We start from the raw sequence: 17474 nt of genomic DNA on the forward strand, positions 1-17474 counted from the left end.
ATCGGTTACTAAGTGGTATTGGAAGGGGGAATGGGTCACTTGGGCAACCATATACCAAGATAAATCTGATGACCTTTCTTGTAAACAGTGTTTAAAAAATAGTGCCTACTTTGTATTAAGTAAGTTTTAACTTAGTCACTCCAATGTTAATTATGCAGGGAGATCGTACTATGTTTTAATGTAGGTTTGTGACACTTAAAAATAAAATAAATGAAAAAAAAAAATAAGGCAAACCAAAAAAGATAACAAGAAACCCTGGGATATTCCTGTAAACAAATACCTCCTTTAACCAGATATTTTAAGCTGGATCGTTAAACCTCTCCCCAGAGTTCAGTAGTGCCAATTCGTCTTTTATTTAGTTTTCCTGAGGAACAGGAATATTGGCTGGTTGTGAAGGCCCCATTGCGCTCTGGAAGGACTTTAACTCGATCCACTTTATGTTCTAATGGAGAAGACTGACATGAGCTTCTTCAAACTTTACTCTAATTCTCAAACTTTATTCTTAAACAGCATGTCCGTTGTCAACCTGGATAATATTTCCCTGCCAAATTTGATTACTGTTTGAACTCTTTGATGCCCCCCTTTAGCATGCCTGGAGATGCGATATCTTTAAAAGGACCGGATTACTTTGTGTGAGAAGAAACTTTGAATTCTCTCTCAGATTTGTCATCTAAAACTAGTGCCTTGTCAACATCTTGGGGTGCTGGACCTGGTATAGAAACGGAAGTAATGAGCACGTTTTCCTTACCAGTTTCTTTTGCTAGCGACAAAAACCCAACCTCGGTAGTGGGTGAAGTCGCAGTGCAGAGGGAAGGATGGTGGGAACGTGCGGAGAGAGCGTTCCCGGCTTGCTTTCCACTGCAAGGCGCCCGTCCCTCCTGTTTGCTGGGTCACCTTTACGGGTATTGTTCCCCAGATTTTGGCTCACTGGCAGTAGACGTAAGTAAATAAATCAGAGTAGATAGGCAAGACTGTGAGCTGACAGCGGGTTGATTTGTCATGTCAAATCCCGAAAAGGAAAAAAAGTACCTGTGTTTTTATGTCAAAACTATTATCAAATCTATCTGAAATTATAATAACCTGTGACAGTTTAACAACATCACAGGTTATAAAAAACAGTGATAAATTCCTTTTCTTAATTTTTGCATATGATGGGGGAACAACAAATTCCCTCTCCTCTCAAATGGTGCCCTGAGACGCTGTTCATCGCGCTGCTGATCGACACCCCCAAATATGGGGGGACTCGTTAAAATCGGAGGGCCGAGCGCTGCGCTGTCAGAGCCTTCCGGGGCAGCAACGGGAGAGGGTTTGTTCCTACTTCACAGTTTTCTGCAGGAAATAATGAGAACCCTAGAGTCTGTCCTGAAATTGTAAAATCCTTTGCTCCTGTAGGAAAGTGAACAACTATTGTTTTGGTTTGGTTTGTTTTTTTTTAATTTAAAAGGTGTGTGTGTTAACATTGATGCTATGACTACCTGAAAAGCACCAGCCAGTCATGGGGTATTCTGAAAATAGCCGTTAACGGGTCTTGTTGAATTCTGTCAGTGATTTAGATATGTAATTCTATCTTGTATTTTGAGAAGTCATGTTAAACAAATACAATCTGGCACCTTACGCTGTACAGAACAGAGCGGTGTTTGTGTTATCTCTAATCTCATAGATTTCTAGGTTTTGGGGTTTTTTTGGTAGGATCTTTTTCAGTAAATTATTTAAAAAAACAGTTTGGGAATTTATTCATTGGCTTTGCAAAGGAAGGCATTCCCCTTGATACTTATGTCTAAATGCGGTTATCAACCCGCTCTCCAGGAGCAGGTCTCGACACTCGGGTCTGGTGGCTGCAGAACGGTTGTCCCCATCTCACACCCTTACTCACGTAGAAGGTGGTGGCAGCACTGGGACGTGCAAATGAGATGGTGTCCCTGAAAGGGGGGCTGCTGCTCTGCCCGGGAGTGCTTAGAGAGGCACGGCAGCCTTGGAGGTCCTCTGCTCTCGTGCGGGGTGGCCAAGGTTCCAACGTATACCCTCGAGTGTATAACCTGTGAGAGGATGGGTGCGTTGGTTGGCGTGGTTCCCGCAGCCCGGCGAGGAAGGTGCCAGCCAGCGATAAGCAGTGCCATCTAGGGTTGAGCCTGCCCTGGGCTTTGCATCATGAACCCCGTCTAAGCTGTCAGCCACAGCCCAGCGGTGGAAGGTTTCCCAGGGCTGAGTATATTATTACTCTTGCAGAAATGCGGTTTTCTTTAGGTGATAATATGTATTTTAATAGTACCAACCAGTACATCCTGAATCTTACCAAGAACTTTTAATCCTGATGTTATATCAGAAATACATACCTGTGCCAGGAGGATGGCAGGATGTTTGTGCTGGGCAGGATGTTTGTGATGGTACTTGAGGTCTGGGAAGTTCCTGGTGTGTAAGTGATGAAGCATTTGGATCGTTCTTCAGAACCGGAGGACATTACCTTTTGGCTGATGCGTGTGTGAGAACATCTGCTTGAGGAAAAGTTGCTGCATATATTAAGAATAATGTAGTTTGGTCCTATGGTTGAGCAAACCTAACCAAGCCAGAGCATCTGCCCGGAAGTAACTGGGGATCCCATCTGGATCTTGAGGTCACTGCAAATGTTTGTTTGTTTGTTTGTTTTTCTTACTTAATTTGTTTGTTTGTTTGTTGGTGGTGGGGGTGTTGAAGTAAAAATTTAATCTTTTCCATGGGGAAACGTGTTTGAAGTTCTGAGTAGCAGAGTCCTTTGACAACACAGTCGTATGTATGCCATACATCTCCATTTCTTCTGCTTTGTAGCTGAGGCATCCCTTAGGGGCAAAGTCTGAAAAAGACAATTAACTCTAGAACTGACCTATACCCAGAAGGAAAAGATTTTGTTTTACAGATTTATCTGAGGTTTGTGTGTAGCTTTGGGGGAACTCATTAAGCTTGACAGCAGATGCTATGGTCTTGTTAGTACCATCCAGAAAAGCCTTGTGGTTTGGGCTTTGGATTACAGTTTTCCACAAAGAACCACATTATTTTAGGGTAAGTAATTGAAGAAGGTGCCAACGTTAAAGTTCTGTCGTATCCTTCTGTGCCCATATTGCCCAGTCTGGGGCCCACGCTCCAGTAACGGTACTTGCTGGGGACACTTCAGCGCAGCCTTTGCACAAAACCACGTAGAGCAAACCAAACCCAAGCCCCGGTCCCTCTAACCCCGTCTGTCTGTCCATCCCCATGTGCTTGGCACAGGCAGAGCGCAGCCTGTCTCAGCAAACGCCGGAGCCGACTCCCAACTGCTGGTTGGTGCCTGTGGGCAGACGTAGGTTTGCATTATTTTTCAGTAATATTTAAGTTCAAATGACTGTAACTTATAATAGCAAAACCATAATTTAGTAAACAGTAACAATTTATTTCCCAAAGCGCTGGGCGCTCTATGCCTTGCTCTGTCACCAAATTATAGCAGGATGTACAATGGTCTGTGGATTTTATTTCTTTTTCCCGAATTAGATGGTTTTCCTAGGTGGGTTCGCTATGTTGAAGGCACGTAGCGTGGGTTTACGTGAGGAGAGGAGTGGGGGGAATGGCGTTACGACTGTCAAGTGCAGCTTGTGCTCCGCGATTCCTCCTGACTCTGTGGGCGTGAAGGGCCTCTTTTGACCCATGTATCAAACCTTTCTTCAACTTTCATTTCATCTTTAAAATTATTCATTTTCCAAGGAATTTACTTACCTTTTGGTTGGATGCATTAGGCCAGGGGCGTTGACTGTAAGCTCAAACTGCTCAAAAGGTAGTTATTCTGAAGATGCCCTCCACCCCAGCCCAAAGGAGCAGCCGTGGTTTGCCTTGGCATTCCAGGTCCCTGCTTCTTCCTGGGGGAACTTCTGTATTTGCTAGCTTCAGGGTTGCTGTTTTCCTTATATTTTAATTTTTTTTTTTAACCCTTGCTTTTTTTACTGAAAAGTACAATTGAAAACTTCTTCGGTGAGTTCTTTCTTGGCTCTCCTGCTCAGATGACTAAAGGCTGGAGTGGGAAGAACGTCTGGCCTTCAAGTCTGTGATCTGCTGATTCATAGATAAATATCCTATAAAATGCATAGTTGGGCTGCTCCGAGTTCAGGGCTGAATATTCTTTCATGATCTGTTTGGGAAAACAGCCACAACTTGACTCAAACTTTCCAGTTCGGTATGTCTTGGTTCCAGTATTGTGAAGTTCATCAGCCTGACTTAAAGGCAAGGTTCTTGCTCCCGCGCACTGAACTCACCCATGTGCTCTTACGCCGGATGGAGAACCAGGTGAGCCAGTCTTCATATCCCCCTCCCAAAGCTGCGTCGTCGAGGGTCTCAAGCAGCAATATACGTGATCCTGGAATATTTGAAACTCATCTTTAGCAGGGGCCCAATTAATTTAAAAGAAATCTAGATTCAAAGTACAGGAACAAGAAATCCAAGATGGCTCATGTCTACTGAACTGCTTAAGACTGTGGGCAGAGACAAGCCCAAAAGCTTCCCCCCCACGCTCTTTTTTTTCCCCACAAAAGGGAAGTTCAGAGAGGAGATGGTCTACGAAAGTGTTTAGTTTTCTGTGGTGAAGGAAATAAATGTTTTTGTAAAATTTGCACAGTAGTACTTGTGGGGAAAGAGCGAAAGAGAAGAATGAAGATGAGTGCTGGAACACAGTGATATGTAGTCCCTACTTGGTTTTCTGTGTGTGTGTGTGAAATCATGTAGCAAAATAAATTATGTACAGTCTGAGAAGCACTTGTTTTTTCTTGATCTTGTTAAAGCATTTCTTAACACAATGGCTTTTTTTCTCAAGTATTAGCATTAATTACTGAAAATGTTAATAGGTTTTGTGGATTGAACAAGTGGGAAGACTAGCAACAACCTGGTATTTCAAAAGAAAATAATATTCCGTCCTCTAGATTCAAAGATAATTCAGGAAAGTAATAAAAGCTTGTGAAATCATATGGAAGAAAGCTTTAAGTCACTTCACTCCTTCATCAGATAGAAAGCAAATACCTCATTTCATTGGCCTAAACTCTGTGTCTTGGAAATGACCCTGTAGCTTCTTCTTTTGCAAGTCACCAAGTTTCATATATTTCAATGGACTTTTCCCTCCGCTTCTCGAATAGTAATCTTAAACCCTCCGACGTCTCAGGGCGTTCTGGCAGCCGAGCTTGCTGCATATGCTTCCTGTAGTCAGCGCGCACAAATGATCACTCTTTAAATCACAGAGTGCAAGATTTCATTAAAAATTTGGAGAACCATCTTATGACTAGGTTGATGATCTCATTTTATCCATACATGGTACTTATTAAGTAAATACCTTTGAAGCATAGGAAACCGTCTGGGAACCGACTTGTGTTTCTTCCTCTGCTGTGTTATCTTAATTTTCTTGGTGGTACAGAAGTCCTGAAAGTATTTTCTAAGGGAAGTATACATTGGAAATAATGCAGTGCTATTCTTAGTTCTTTTTGCAAACTTCCTTTTTTTTTTTTTCTTGGGACTTTGCTGTTCTTTAGGTGCTTTAGCTTTGTATTTACTCTGATTCCCCTGGAGGGGAGGATTCGGTGAAGTACCGAGCACGTTTCAGACCTGGCTCCAAGGCAACAGGAGGTTTTCCAAGAACAAATTCTGGCCTTTTCTATGAGAATCCTTGTCAGCACAGTTTCGCTGTAATGAAATGGTGAATAAACCAAAGTATTTTTGGTAACAGTGGTACACCACACCTCTACGGTGCCTGTCCTTTGAGGATGTGTGCGCTTCGGAGACTCGGGAATTACACATCTTGTGCATGTTTCTGCCTTAGTTATGAGGAAGTGTTTATGCCGACAGGCCGGGACAGAAGCTCTCAGGAGCGATTGCTTATTGTTTCACTCTGGATAATAATCAGCCTCTCGCCTTCTGCAGTTGTTAACTGTTTAGTTCAAAGTCAGAGCCTTTTAGAGATCTGAATTGAGGATGTCATCTCGTTACAATCAATCTGCTTTGGAGGCATCCAAAGGAAAGATCCTGGTGTCGTAGACGCTCTGGGTGGGAGAGACCCTCCAGCATGTCTCCAGTTTGATGTCCCGCTGGCGAAGGGACTGTCACCCACACTAGGTCAGCTCTGCTATGGCTTTGTCCTAGCAGAGCATTGGGAATCCCCATGGATGGAGATCCCCCCTGTCATGGCCTCTTAGTGCTGTAGCACCTTTACAATGAAAATGTGGCTTCTGGGCATCCCAAAGAACAACTTTGGCTGTTGCTCCTCAATTCAAACCCTCCCTACCAAGACTGTTGTTACTCTTTGCTTTGGAGGACTGTTGCAGCGTGAAATGAGCTCCTTGTAGTTGTCCGGGCTAGTAGCAGGCTTCTGCCTTGGAAAACCTGCAGATTCTTTTGGAGGAGGACATAGCTATTCATTTGAGCCTCTATTTGTTTATATTAGTGTTGTTATCTCTGCAAAACGAACTTCTGTATTTGATAGAGAGAGGGGCAGTCAGAGCAACGTTGATGAAGAGGAGGAGGAACCACCCAGCGTGTAGCCCAGCGCTTCTGTGCATTGTGTTCTGGACTTTCCAAATTGGATTGAACGTTGTGATTGAAAAGATTGTCAGCACTATGCAAATGAGAGAGAGAAGTGAAAGTGCATCTCATGCAAGTAATTTCTATGTAGATAATTTGCCATAAAAATTTATATTGCAGTCCTTAAAACCTTCAGAGATTTATTCTGTCTAGGGAAAGGTGATTTATATGGTATTAAAACACTTTTTATGTTCCAGTCCTTTAGATTTAATGTTTATTGCCTATAAAAATGAAATCTTCCTGTGGATATTTAAAAGTTTTGGTACTGTGTGAAATATATATTCAGCTTAGAATCTGAAATGCTTTAGAGATGCAGTAAATAAGTGATGGAGTGTTACCTCAGGTTCACTAGCCTCGGCGGTCCAGACTTACTCCAGGGCTGAATCCATTACATAGAAAGCATCCTGCTTACCTTAGACATATGGTAAAGGAGGGCATATAATGACGGAACTAATGTGTAATTTTGTCGTCCTGTTTTGGCTGAATATTTAGGGCACTTTGTATAAAGGTTTTTGAAGCTGAACTTGGCCTGATGCATATAGTTAGTATTCAAATGCAGAAATAGGCTTATTCCTCAGCCACAAAGGGCCGGATTAAAGCGCAAGATGAGGGTACACTGCAGGAGTACCAAAGGAAAAAAAGGCGCTCTGCATCCTTTCTCTAAATGGCTGCGACACGTGGTAATGAAGGAGCAGGGCAAGGCAGCGCGGGACTGCTGCAGCCCCTGGGAATGGATGGGCAAGGAGGAGGCTGTGCTCTGGGTTTATTTCTAGTTTAATTGTTGGTTATTTTTGCTATCCCTGTTATTGTTTGGGCAGCAGCAGACAAGGAACTGTACTTCTTTCAAAGGGTAATTGCTAACCTCATCGTGTAGGTCCCTCTTCCCTTCTTTCCCAGACATTTTTCTCGAGCATAATCTGTCTGTCTAGAAATGTATAAAATCCAAAGCATGAAAGATACAGAAACAAATCAAGTGAGTTTTTACACAGAAATAAGAAAGTGTGTGTAGGTGGTTGTTTTGCCTTGTAACTTCTTTAATGGTGGTGCCCTGAAAAAGTAAACGACGTAATGTGCATTGCTTTTTCCCAAACGTTTCTCATTGGTTTAGAGTTCATCCCACAGCGAACCTACACAAGTTAAACTCTAAAGCCTGTGTCCCACTGAGTACCGATAGAGAATGAAGGAAGGTTGGCATGTGCTTTTGAGATTTTTGTCTGCAACTGTCCTGTATATTACTCCACTTGAAGCACAAAAAGTAAAGATTGATTTGTAGTCATGTAACTAATATAACCGGAGACATTATGGGAAATAATTCTGAGGGCTTACTGATCATGCTTAATTTGCAGTGGTACATCAAACAGCATCTAGCAATCCCTTTCCAAATTATTCTCTGCTAATAGGGATCTAATTTTGCTGTGAGTGCCTGGCCGGATCGCGCTGGAGGCTCACCCACCCTCTGCCTCCTCCTCCTGCAGGAAAAGATGCAACTGGGGTGTTGCGCCATCGGGCAGCCGAGGGAATGGCACCAGTTCAAGGAGGAACTTGGGTGAAACTCTCCAGGGTTGTAACTGTGCCCTGGCACGTGAAAGCCGAGGAAGCGTCCGAGCGTGGCAGCAGTAACAGTCAGGGCTGCCTTAGTAATGGTGCAGCACCTTCAGCAAAGGTGCTTGTTTGTTGTCCTCAAGGCTGGGTGGGTAAGGCAGCTTGCAGAATGGGACAGGCAACAGAAAATCCCAAAGCAGCATCAGGATAAAGCTACTCCTTTTAAAACAACAACAGAAAAGCCCTACCTAAGAAACAACAAAACCAAACAACACCCACCCCCCTCACCCCCCTCCATTTTTATTCCAGTCCGTGTAAGAGCTTTGGAAAGCCGGGATGGCATTCTAAATGTCTTTTTCCTGGGTGATGTGAAAGAAGTCGAGAGGCACGAAAGCAGAATAAACCTGTGGTGGGTTTAAGAGAAGTTTATGGAAATACGATTTAGCTAAATTTAAGTGAAAAACAATAGCTGAAAAAAGAATCAGGCTTCAGGTTGTTGATTTTCGTTCCCTTGTTGTTCAGGTTAACACCTCTGATGTGAGATGACCATTGTGTTTCAAAGTTTTTTCTCCCCCAGTGCTGTTTCTGTGGATCCAGAGAACTTTCTTCAGGAGTTTTCAGTGATGTGCTTTGGATGACTGTCTTAAAAATGCAAAAATTAAACTCTTGTATTTTTTCGCATACCGAAATACTGAACTCTGAAAAGCGTTAAGAGATTTTAGGTGCTCTGTGATGCCGCTGTTGAATCAGATGTCTACAGATGTCTTTGTGTAGAAGAATTACTGTTTTAGTTAGATGATCCTTTGTGCTGATGAGCCAAATACGCTGCCAAAACCCAGCTCTGGTGGTCTGATAATTCCCTAGTTTTGTGGGGCTTCATATTTGTCCACTTGCTGCTTCTGCAGTAAGCTTAGTAGTTACATATTCAGTTCATGCCAGAAATGTGTTTTCTTTTAAATACATAGGTGATAGGTGCTCTTTAACTAGAACTCTTTTTTTTTTTCTTCTTCTTTTTTTCCTAATCGCACAGTATCTAAACTGAGAAAGAAAGAAAACCATTCTCGAGTAAAACTTGTATTGTTTGGTATAATGTGTGGCATGCTGTGTCATCTCAAAAAGAGGCATTTTTGGATCAAACTTTCATATTGTCAGGCCTAAGGCTTTATAGTCTTTCATCAGTTTTCTCAACAGAAGTGCTTCATGGCATTTGTGTGAGGGTGTCCAACACTCTCGTCTGCATACGTGAAAGTTAAAATTTGGCTTTTCTTCAAGAGTGTCTAGCGAAAGGATGGAGATACTGGAGGCAGTGAATCTGCGAACGAGTAGCGCAGAGTTAATCCAGCTATTTATTTGTGGTTTGTCTGAGGAGCACAGGGGGATGGCGAATGGCGGTAGTGACTTCAGACTCTTCACTAAAAACCTGTATCTTGCTGCTGTAGGTCACAAATTTGAATGCTTGTTGTAGTTCAAAAATGTGATTGTGATTAAATACGTAATATAGATAGGAAATTATTCATGAGGACCTGACTTTTGTTCCTAAAGGACTTTGTATAACTCTGGACTTGGTTTCAGCCACAGCAAAAAAGCGGGGAGGGGGTCCCACTGTATGGGAAAGTGTTGATCTTTATTTCGGTTTTCATATTGGGGAGAGAGAGAGATGCACGTATGTATACGGAGTGAAAATCGCTGTATGACAGAGTGCCTTGAAAAGATACAAATGTAAATGATTTCTTGATAAAGAGATCACTTGTGTCCCCAGTGCATCATCTACCTCCCCAAATTGCCGGGAAGCAAAAATTACTGTATTGTAGTAACTGTATTTGTAGAGTTTCTTTCTGTGCGTGGGGAGGGAATGAAGTAATCTGTTCCATCAGCTTGTAAAACTGAACCAATTAACAGACAATCAGCATTGATTGAGACAGCTGCATTCTTTACTGAGGGACTGTAAACACAGAGTCTTCACAGAATTGTTTTACTGCTCTAAAGTGCAAGAAATTGAAATTGTATTTGATAGCCAAAATTAAGGACTTTTTAGTGACAGTGTATCGTAGCGAGGTTGACGGTGCCACTGCAGCTAAATATGTTGTTTTCGTTTTAGTGTGATTTGTCACAGTGGATAGTGGGGGAATTCTATAAATTATCACCAAAGAAGTTTTATACGGTTAAAGAAAGCATTATAGAGTTACGGTCTACCTTAGTTGTGTTCATGGAGCAAGTAGATGTTGGCTGTTCGTAGTGCGGTGCTCAAGCTGGTAGGCAGGGCTTTTACTCATTATAAATGCCAGATTTGCAGCACTTAAAGGCACACATAAAATATTTTTTATTAGTGCATGATTTCTGGAAGCCCTTTATAATAATTGCCGATACACGGTCTAGGGTATGCTACTAGAAATGCTGATTTAAAAAAAATAAATATGGACTGCCCATGTTAAAAATAAGGTACAGAGAATAGTAGTTCTGGTTCTAAACTAGTTTGCAACATTATTAACAGTGAGCATGTTATTTTTTGTTATATGCTGTTATGCGTGCTGTCACCTCCAAGCCAGCCTCCTTGTGACTGTACATCAGCTAATTTTACTCCATGAGTCAATTCTGCTATTTTCCTTTTCATGTCACAGAAAATGAGCTCAACTAAGTACTGCAATATGTTGTTGGGAAACACCTAGCTAGAAAAGGCATTCTGCATTCCACCGCCTCTGCCTCTTCATCGCCCTGCAGTGTAAAGTGTGATGCTAATGCAGAACTGTAATCGTCCAGATAAAATATTAAAACCTATAATAATAATTTTCTGAAAGGCTTCAAAATCTGGTATTCTGTTTAATTGTCCAAAATGTGTAATGCTGGCTATCAGTATTAAATGCCGGACATACATTTATACCGTTGTGTGTTGTCATGCCAAGCTGAGTCATTATTTGGGATTTAGATCTGAAGGAAAACTCAGAGGCCTAAATGGGTCTTCAGTAGTAGCAAAAACCTAAATAAAGAAAATGTTGCTTTCTTGTTTCCTATTTATATCTATAATTTTTTAGAAAACATACACCAACTGCATTCACAGGCAACTTCTCAAAAAAGCTGTATTCCTTCCCATCATGGGAAAGTGCATAAACCCTACAGCGTGCCCAGAAAGTCAACAAACTCGGACCACGGGAGGAAGCACGTTAGTCAGGAGTCAAGGACCGTTCTCTGGAAACGCTCTGCCAAATACTCTTCCTGCTTAAATTGTTTATCAAACAACAGTTTCATTTGCCAGTAAGTTTCTTCTGATCTTGTGTTTGTTACTGCTTATTTCTTAATACAAGTTCCCTATCCAGCTTCCCCCGCCCCGCGCTGGGGTCCCCATCCCGTCCCTGCTGTCCTCGGGCCGGGTGGCCGCCGCCAGCATCTCTGTGACCGTGCTGCTGCGAAATTCATCCCTGATGGAGCACGTCGGCGTTGAAACGTGGCCCTCCATCAGCAGTAAAGGGGCTGGGGAAATTAAGCCTGTATAGAGGAGGGGTCACTTGATAATGGTCTCAAGATGTATTGCGTAGGTTTTCCCTCGTGCACATGCCTGTTCAGGTTTTTAAACTAATAACAAGAAACCCCAAGTTAAGGCTCACCCCATCTTCCCAAACTGTGTTTGTCATACATATGGTGGGACAGTTTATTAATCTGTTATACCACTTCTGCAGTGCTCAAAAACCTGAGAAGGGAGCGAAACGTTGAGGTGTTGTGTTAGTTCAAGTCCATGGTAATTTTTTCCCATCCCTCAAGGATTTGCTTTGTTGGAATGTGGTTTTAAAAGTATTTTTAGGTTGCTTTTTCAGTGTGTATTTATACTTTTGTTAGTAAATATTTTATGTCCAAATGTTAGGAGAGAGCTTAAGTAGCTTTCAGATCGGTGATTGCATTTGGAGACTGAAAGATTATTGAGTGGTGGTTGTGATGGACTTCAGGGCAGACGGTTGGTCTGTCGGTAATGGTTAACCATGTTAAAAAAATCTAAAAATAAAATTAATAACACGTGTCGTCAAAGGAAAAAGAATGGTGAATTTTTGTTCTAAATGACACTTGGTGTAGTTAGGATTTGGGTGAAGTTAAATAAAACGTGAGCAACAAGTTTGTTTTCATTTAGAATAAAAGCAAAACAAAGAAGTTTGAGTTTATTATTTTTAAACAGTAAGTTCCCAGAACTCACACTGAAACAAGACTGCGTGTGTATATATGTTATTGATTTATTGGTGGCAACCTGTACAGCAAGTTATAAATCCTGGTCTGTGTTACAGTATGTGTCTTGCTTAAAGCACGGTCATGCTTCATTTACTAGCAAAGCTTGCGCTGAAAAGGGGAGTAACTAAATACTTTAAATGATGTAACAGAGCTTAGTTAAAGGGTTGAACTTTTTGTTATTTAAACCACTCTTAAGACTACATTTTGCTTTGATCCATGGTCAAAAGAATTATTTACTGTAACTCATGAATCTGATCTTCCTTGGAAGTGAGATGTTAGCCGAAGTCTGTGACTGTGTTTCATTACAAAATGGCAGCGTAATCCCGTCCCACCTGAACGCGGTGGCCACCGCACGCGGCCTGCAAACAAGTGGTAAGAACAGTGCATTAACTAGATTGGAAGTACTCACCAGTTAATTGCCTTTTGGCTTTTTTAAGGGCCAAAGCCCTTTTTACAAATGGTCTACAACACCCCGCGTGTTATGGGGCGCAGTTGCTGCGCGCCTCCTAGCTAAAGCTGAACCGTGTGGTGGCACCGGCGGCACCCTATGGCCGTGGTGGTCTCCTCACCATCCCGCCGCGGGCAGCTCTGCCAGCCTGGGGACTGCGAAGGGGACAGGGACCCCCTCCTGCCCTGGCCCGGCAGTGGCACCGCGGGGCACGGTGAGCTGTGACCTTGATGGCGTGGGTATCGCCAGGGGTGGTGTGTCTGCCGCAGCCTGGTGGGAACCGTGGTGAGATTGGCTGCTGGCACCACATCTTGGTCAGCTTCTGATCAGAAGGTCGAGCAGATGTATTTTACTTTGTGTCTTGCCTCGGCAAAGTCTTTGCAAGCAACAGTGGGTTTCCTTTGGTTTCCTGTAATTAATTTTACCTAGTAGAAGACGACGTGGTTTGATTCCCCACCACCCTGTCGCTGCTACGGAAGTCACAAAAGCTGAGGCGGTTTTTTTTTGTTTCTTTGAAAGTGATTAACTAGTGTGTACATGATTAGCCGACTTAATTTTATCACGTAGAAAGCGATCAGCTGCACGGGGCAGGGAAGCAGGAGTGTGTAGGGTTGTGATGCACCTTCCCGCGTGGGAGAAGCGGTGGCTGCTCCATGCTATACACTCACTGTCCCTCAGACCTGCTGGGGACCCTGGCTGCACTGACCTTGAAATTAATGTGCTACTTCTCGCCCTTTTCTATTGTAGCCCTTGAAGGAACTAGTTTGAACTTTTGCTTTTAAGTGGGCGAGCGTGCAGATGCAGGTGTGGGCGGCCGGCGAAGCTGCGAGCATTGTCCCAGGGGGACGGGAGCTGCCCCAGGCTGGTTGGGGACCCGCTGCCCTCTCAAAAGTAAGGGAGCCCTCTCCCCAGCAAACACTTGCATTTGCTTTTTAGGAAATTTATGTTCTTTAAAGTCGGGTGAACTGAAATGCAAAACCTAGCAGAGCGATAGGTAGGTTTTCTGATGGGTTTCTTTGCCAAGTATTGAAACCAAAGTGGTCTTTGAGTGAGGTAATGGAAGGTAGTGGTCTCACAACCCTGTGGTAGAGCATCTCCTTGAGAGCACCTTTAAAGAAGGCTTGGAGAGGACCGAGTGCTGCTGGAGTCTGGGTGGCACCTTCAGCTTGCCCAACGTCTGAGGCGACTGCTTACAGCTCTGCGGTAGCCATGGGGTGGAAGCAGACCTGGTGGGAAGGAAGGCAGAGATGACTAACAGTCTGGTGTAGGAGATGAGGAGCATGAGGAGGAGGAGAGACGCTTTGGGGTTTAGGGTTGAGGAAGCTACGAGTGAAACCTAAACCTCATTTCTGGAGAGACGTCCGAGCACATCACTGTCACCAGCGGTGGAGACCCCAGTGCTGCTTGTCAGACCTGGGGGTTGTGAAAGCGTTCATCAGCCATGAATGCCCATGGGTTTGAGGGGGGAATAAATAAAGCCGGAAGATAAAAACTACCTTTTGGAACAAATAGGCAATGTTTTGTTCTTTTCCTGAGTGAGCAGGCAAGCTTGTTAAGTAGAGCCTACAGACCTTCGGCATTAAGGTCTTTATAGTTCTGGACAGTCTCCTGTTCTTTGCATTTTCTAAAAAGTTTTGAATTCAAGGAGTGGAAGAAAAGACAGGCAGAATATTGTGTGGGCTGTGGCACTGGCGGTCTTTTCCCCTGCAGTGCGTTTGCTGCTGGCGCTGATACTTGTGCCCCTGGTCTGTGCTGATAGTAGCTCCTTTGGAAAAGCCAGTACCAGCTTTGCCCTCTTGCGAGATTTTTTGATAGGCTTTCCCCACATTCGTGGTAGTGGCTGGCGTTAGTGTGAACAGACAAAGCCACAACAAACTTTTTAGCTTTTTATTTTGTTTTTTTAAGAGCCTGTTGGTTAAGGTATCTTATTGATAGCTACATCAGCACCCCTGTTTTTTCTTTCTTTGCTCTATGCGGTGGTCACCACACGTTGACTCGCTGTCCAAAAGAATTGCATAGAGCACAAAATCTGTTCCAGTTCAAGCTTGTTTAAAAACTTCCTCGCAGTCAAATTACTTCAGTACGCGGAAATAAAATGTGTTTGTTGAAATTTCTTAACTAATTTTGTGTGTGAAAGGTAGTTGCGTCAGTTTGCCAAATGGCAAAATGCTTCTTAAGAAACAAGTTTTGTTTAGTGATTATGGTTTTTGATTCCCCCCCCCGGAGTGTAAAATGAGGGTATTTTGGTCTTTGCTTTGTTATATGTTTGTCATTCACTGCTGATCTGTGAGGCAGGGGAACGGTGGATCTTGAGGTGTTGCGCTCTCGTTGAACTCTGATCTTTCGTTTTGCCCATGTTAAAAAGGGGCTTCACAGTGAGGCAGACGCAAACTCATTTTACAGAAAAGAAGCTTCTTCCATCGTTGCATTCTTACAATATGTTTTACCTTTCTGAGTGCTTTCAGATTGGGATTGGTGCTCACTTTTTGCAGTCAAAATAGACATTAACAAAAATTCCCAATGTCGGCTTTGTGGTTACTTCCCTGTTGATAATCCCGGTGTTTTATCAAGTGGGCACGCCTGCTTGATTTTCCAGAGAAACACATCAAGCTCACAAAGCGGCTTATAATTTCTGAAATATTTCTACAATATTTATGTAATCAGTACGCAGGCTTCTGGACAGGTGAAAACTATGGGGGTTTTAAGACTGAAGGGTAGATTGCCTAATAGATGAGGCAGAGAAATGTAAAATTTCCCCAAGACAGATAGGCTGTGCGTACGCAGGGTTGTGTCAGGCGCTTCTACGTTGGTGTCATCGTTGCACCGAGAAATTTTCCTTTAATAGGAAATTAAAAATCGCAAAAAGCTACATTGAGAGCTTTGATAGATCTGACAAATGCAATCCTGCGAGAGGATGAAAACAAAAATGAGACTACTGAAAACTCCTTTCAGTAACTGATTATCATGTAGACGGGTAACTGATCGAAATGATGATAAAGGGAAATACCTTAAATACACAGAAACAAGATTTCAGGGGAAATGGTTACTACTGCATTTACTGGTAGAAAATTCCTAATCTACATGCAGTTGTGATTTGTGTCTCTCCTAATAAGTAAAATGAGGTTTATGGTGAAAATGCGCCACGCTTAAGGCTTTTGAAGGCATAGCCTGGGCATAGCGTCCGTGACTAGAAGTCTGCCAGAAGAAAATCAGTCCGTCTTAGAGATGTGATATATGTTTCTTGCTCTAGTGTAAGAGCTTTGTGGTAAACACAGCAGAGATGAAGCATTTTAAAATGGGAGAATAACAAAACTTTGGGATAGAATCACATCACAGTACTTGCAGATGATTATTACTGTTTTTTATAACTTTTTCCATGTGAAATAAAGGAATACTGGCTCCAAGCAGAGACTGAGTACGAGTTATAACAGATTCTGTTAGAGCAGCTTTTGGGGGGATTGGGATGCTGAAGTGTGTTGGTTTCCTGGGTCCTGAATTCCCCGTGCCGGGGCAGTGGCCGTAGCTGATAGACGCGGGTGTCTGAGATGTGTGATCAGCCCCGGCGAGCGTTGGGGCAGAGGAAGGGATAGGTGAGAGCAGGACGTGTGAGCGGAGCCGGCCAGGGCATAGAGAAACACCGGTTTCTGTTATTTATTCCATTCACGCTACTTCGAACGGAAAGGAAGCGCTGTGGAGGAACGGAGTGAGTGTCGGTCCTCGACACCCTCATTCAGGCAGCTTCGCTCGGGGCCCCTCTTGCCGCTGGGAGGGGAGAGGGACCTGCGCAGTCTGTGCCTCTGTCCCACCTTCTCAGACCAGAGGTGATCAGTCTTATTCTGCTGTTGCCTCTCTTCCCTCTTGGAGATGGAGCTGCATCTCAGTCTCGTGTATGCCTTTCCCACCATTGTGCTCCCAAATTCATGTTTCCTACGTACCCTTTTTGCTTATCCCCCGATTCCTTCCATAGTGTCCATAAAGCGGAGGGGGCTCATCTTGCCCCTTCCTTTGATTTTCACGCAAATTCTTCTTTTTAGTCCAGTTTCGCTTACGTAGGCAGAGCAGGGCAGGAGTGAGCCGCCTTGGCACCACGGGCTTCTCTCTGCTTATACAGGTTCATTTTCTTCCATCTTTTGGAGGAGAGACTTCATAAATATCCAAGAAAACCCAATTTATTTTTTAGAAGCATTTTCCCAAGAGAGTTTTTTGGAAAGTCTGTGGGACTCAACTCGCGGGGCTGCGGTGGCAGAAGGGCTGCGCGGCACTGAGCCCCTCCGCTGTCAGAGCAGTGCAGACCCGCTGGCTCGAGGATTGCAGGAGAAATCTCCGCGCAGACCTTAGAGCCCTTTCCAGTCCCTAAAGGGGCTACTGGAGAGCTGGGGAGGGACTCTTGTCTGGGAGGGGAGCAATAGGATGGGGGGGGAACAGTTATAAACTGGGAGAGGGGAGATTTTGGATTAAATCATAGAATCATAGAGTGGTTTAGGTGGGAAAGGACCTTGAAGATCATCGAGTTCCAACCTCCCTGCTGTGGGCAGGGATACCTCCGACTAGACCAGGTTGCCCAAGGCCACGTCCAGCCTGGCCTTGAACACCTCCAGGGATGGGGCCTCAACAACCTCTCTGGGCAACCTGTTCCAGTGCCTCACCACCCTCAAAGTGAAAAACTTCTTCCTAATGTTTAATCTAAACCTGCCCTCTTCCAGTTTATAGTCATTCC

General features: G+C 43.7%; 1 protein-coding gene across 1 annotated transcript in view; it reads left to right on the forward strand.

The window, feature by feature from the left end:
• The first annotated feature begins 9388 nt into the window (after positions 1-9388).
• Positions 9389-17474, forward strand: part of CUX1 (cut-like homeobox 1) — a 210345-nt gene continuing 202259 nt past the window's right edge. Inside the window, exons 1-3 of the mRNA XM_009885195.1 lie at positions 9389-9535; positions 11412-11582; positions 13541-13648. Coding sequence (XP_009883497.1) covers positions 9389-9535; positions 11412-11582; positions 13541-13648 — 426 coding nt within the window. The remainder of the gene's footprint in view (positions 9536-11411; positions 11583-13540; positions 13649-17474) is intronic.

This window comes from Charadrius vociferus, unplaced genomic scaffold, assembly GCF_000708025.1.
Source record: "Charadrius vociferus isolate BGI_N301 unplaced genomic scaffold, ASM70802v2 scaffold54, whole genome shotgun sequence".
Taxonomy (NCBI): domain Eukaryota; kingdom Metazoa; phylum Chordata; class Aves; order Charadriiformes; family Charadriidae; genus Charadrius; species Charadrius vociferus.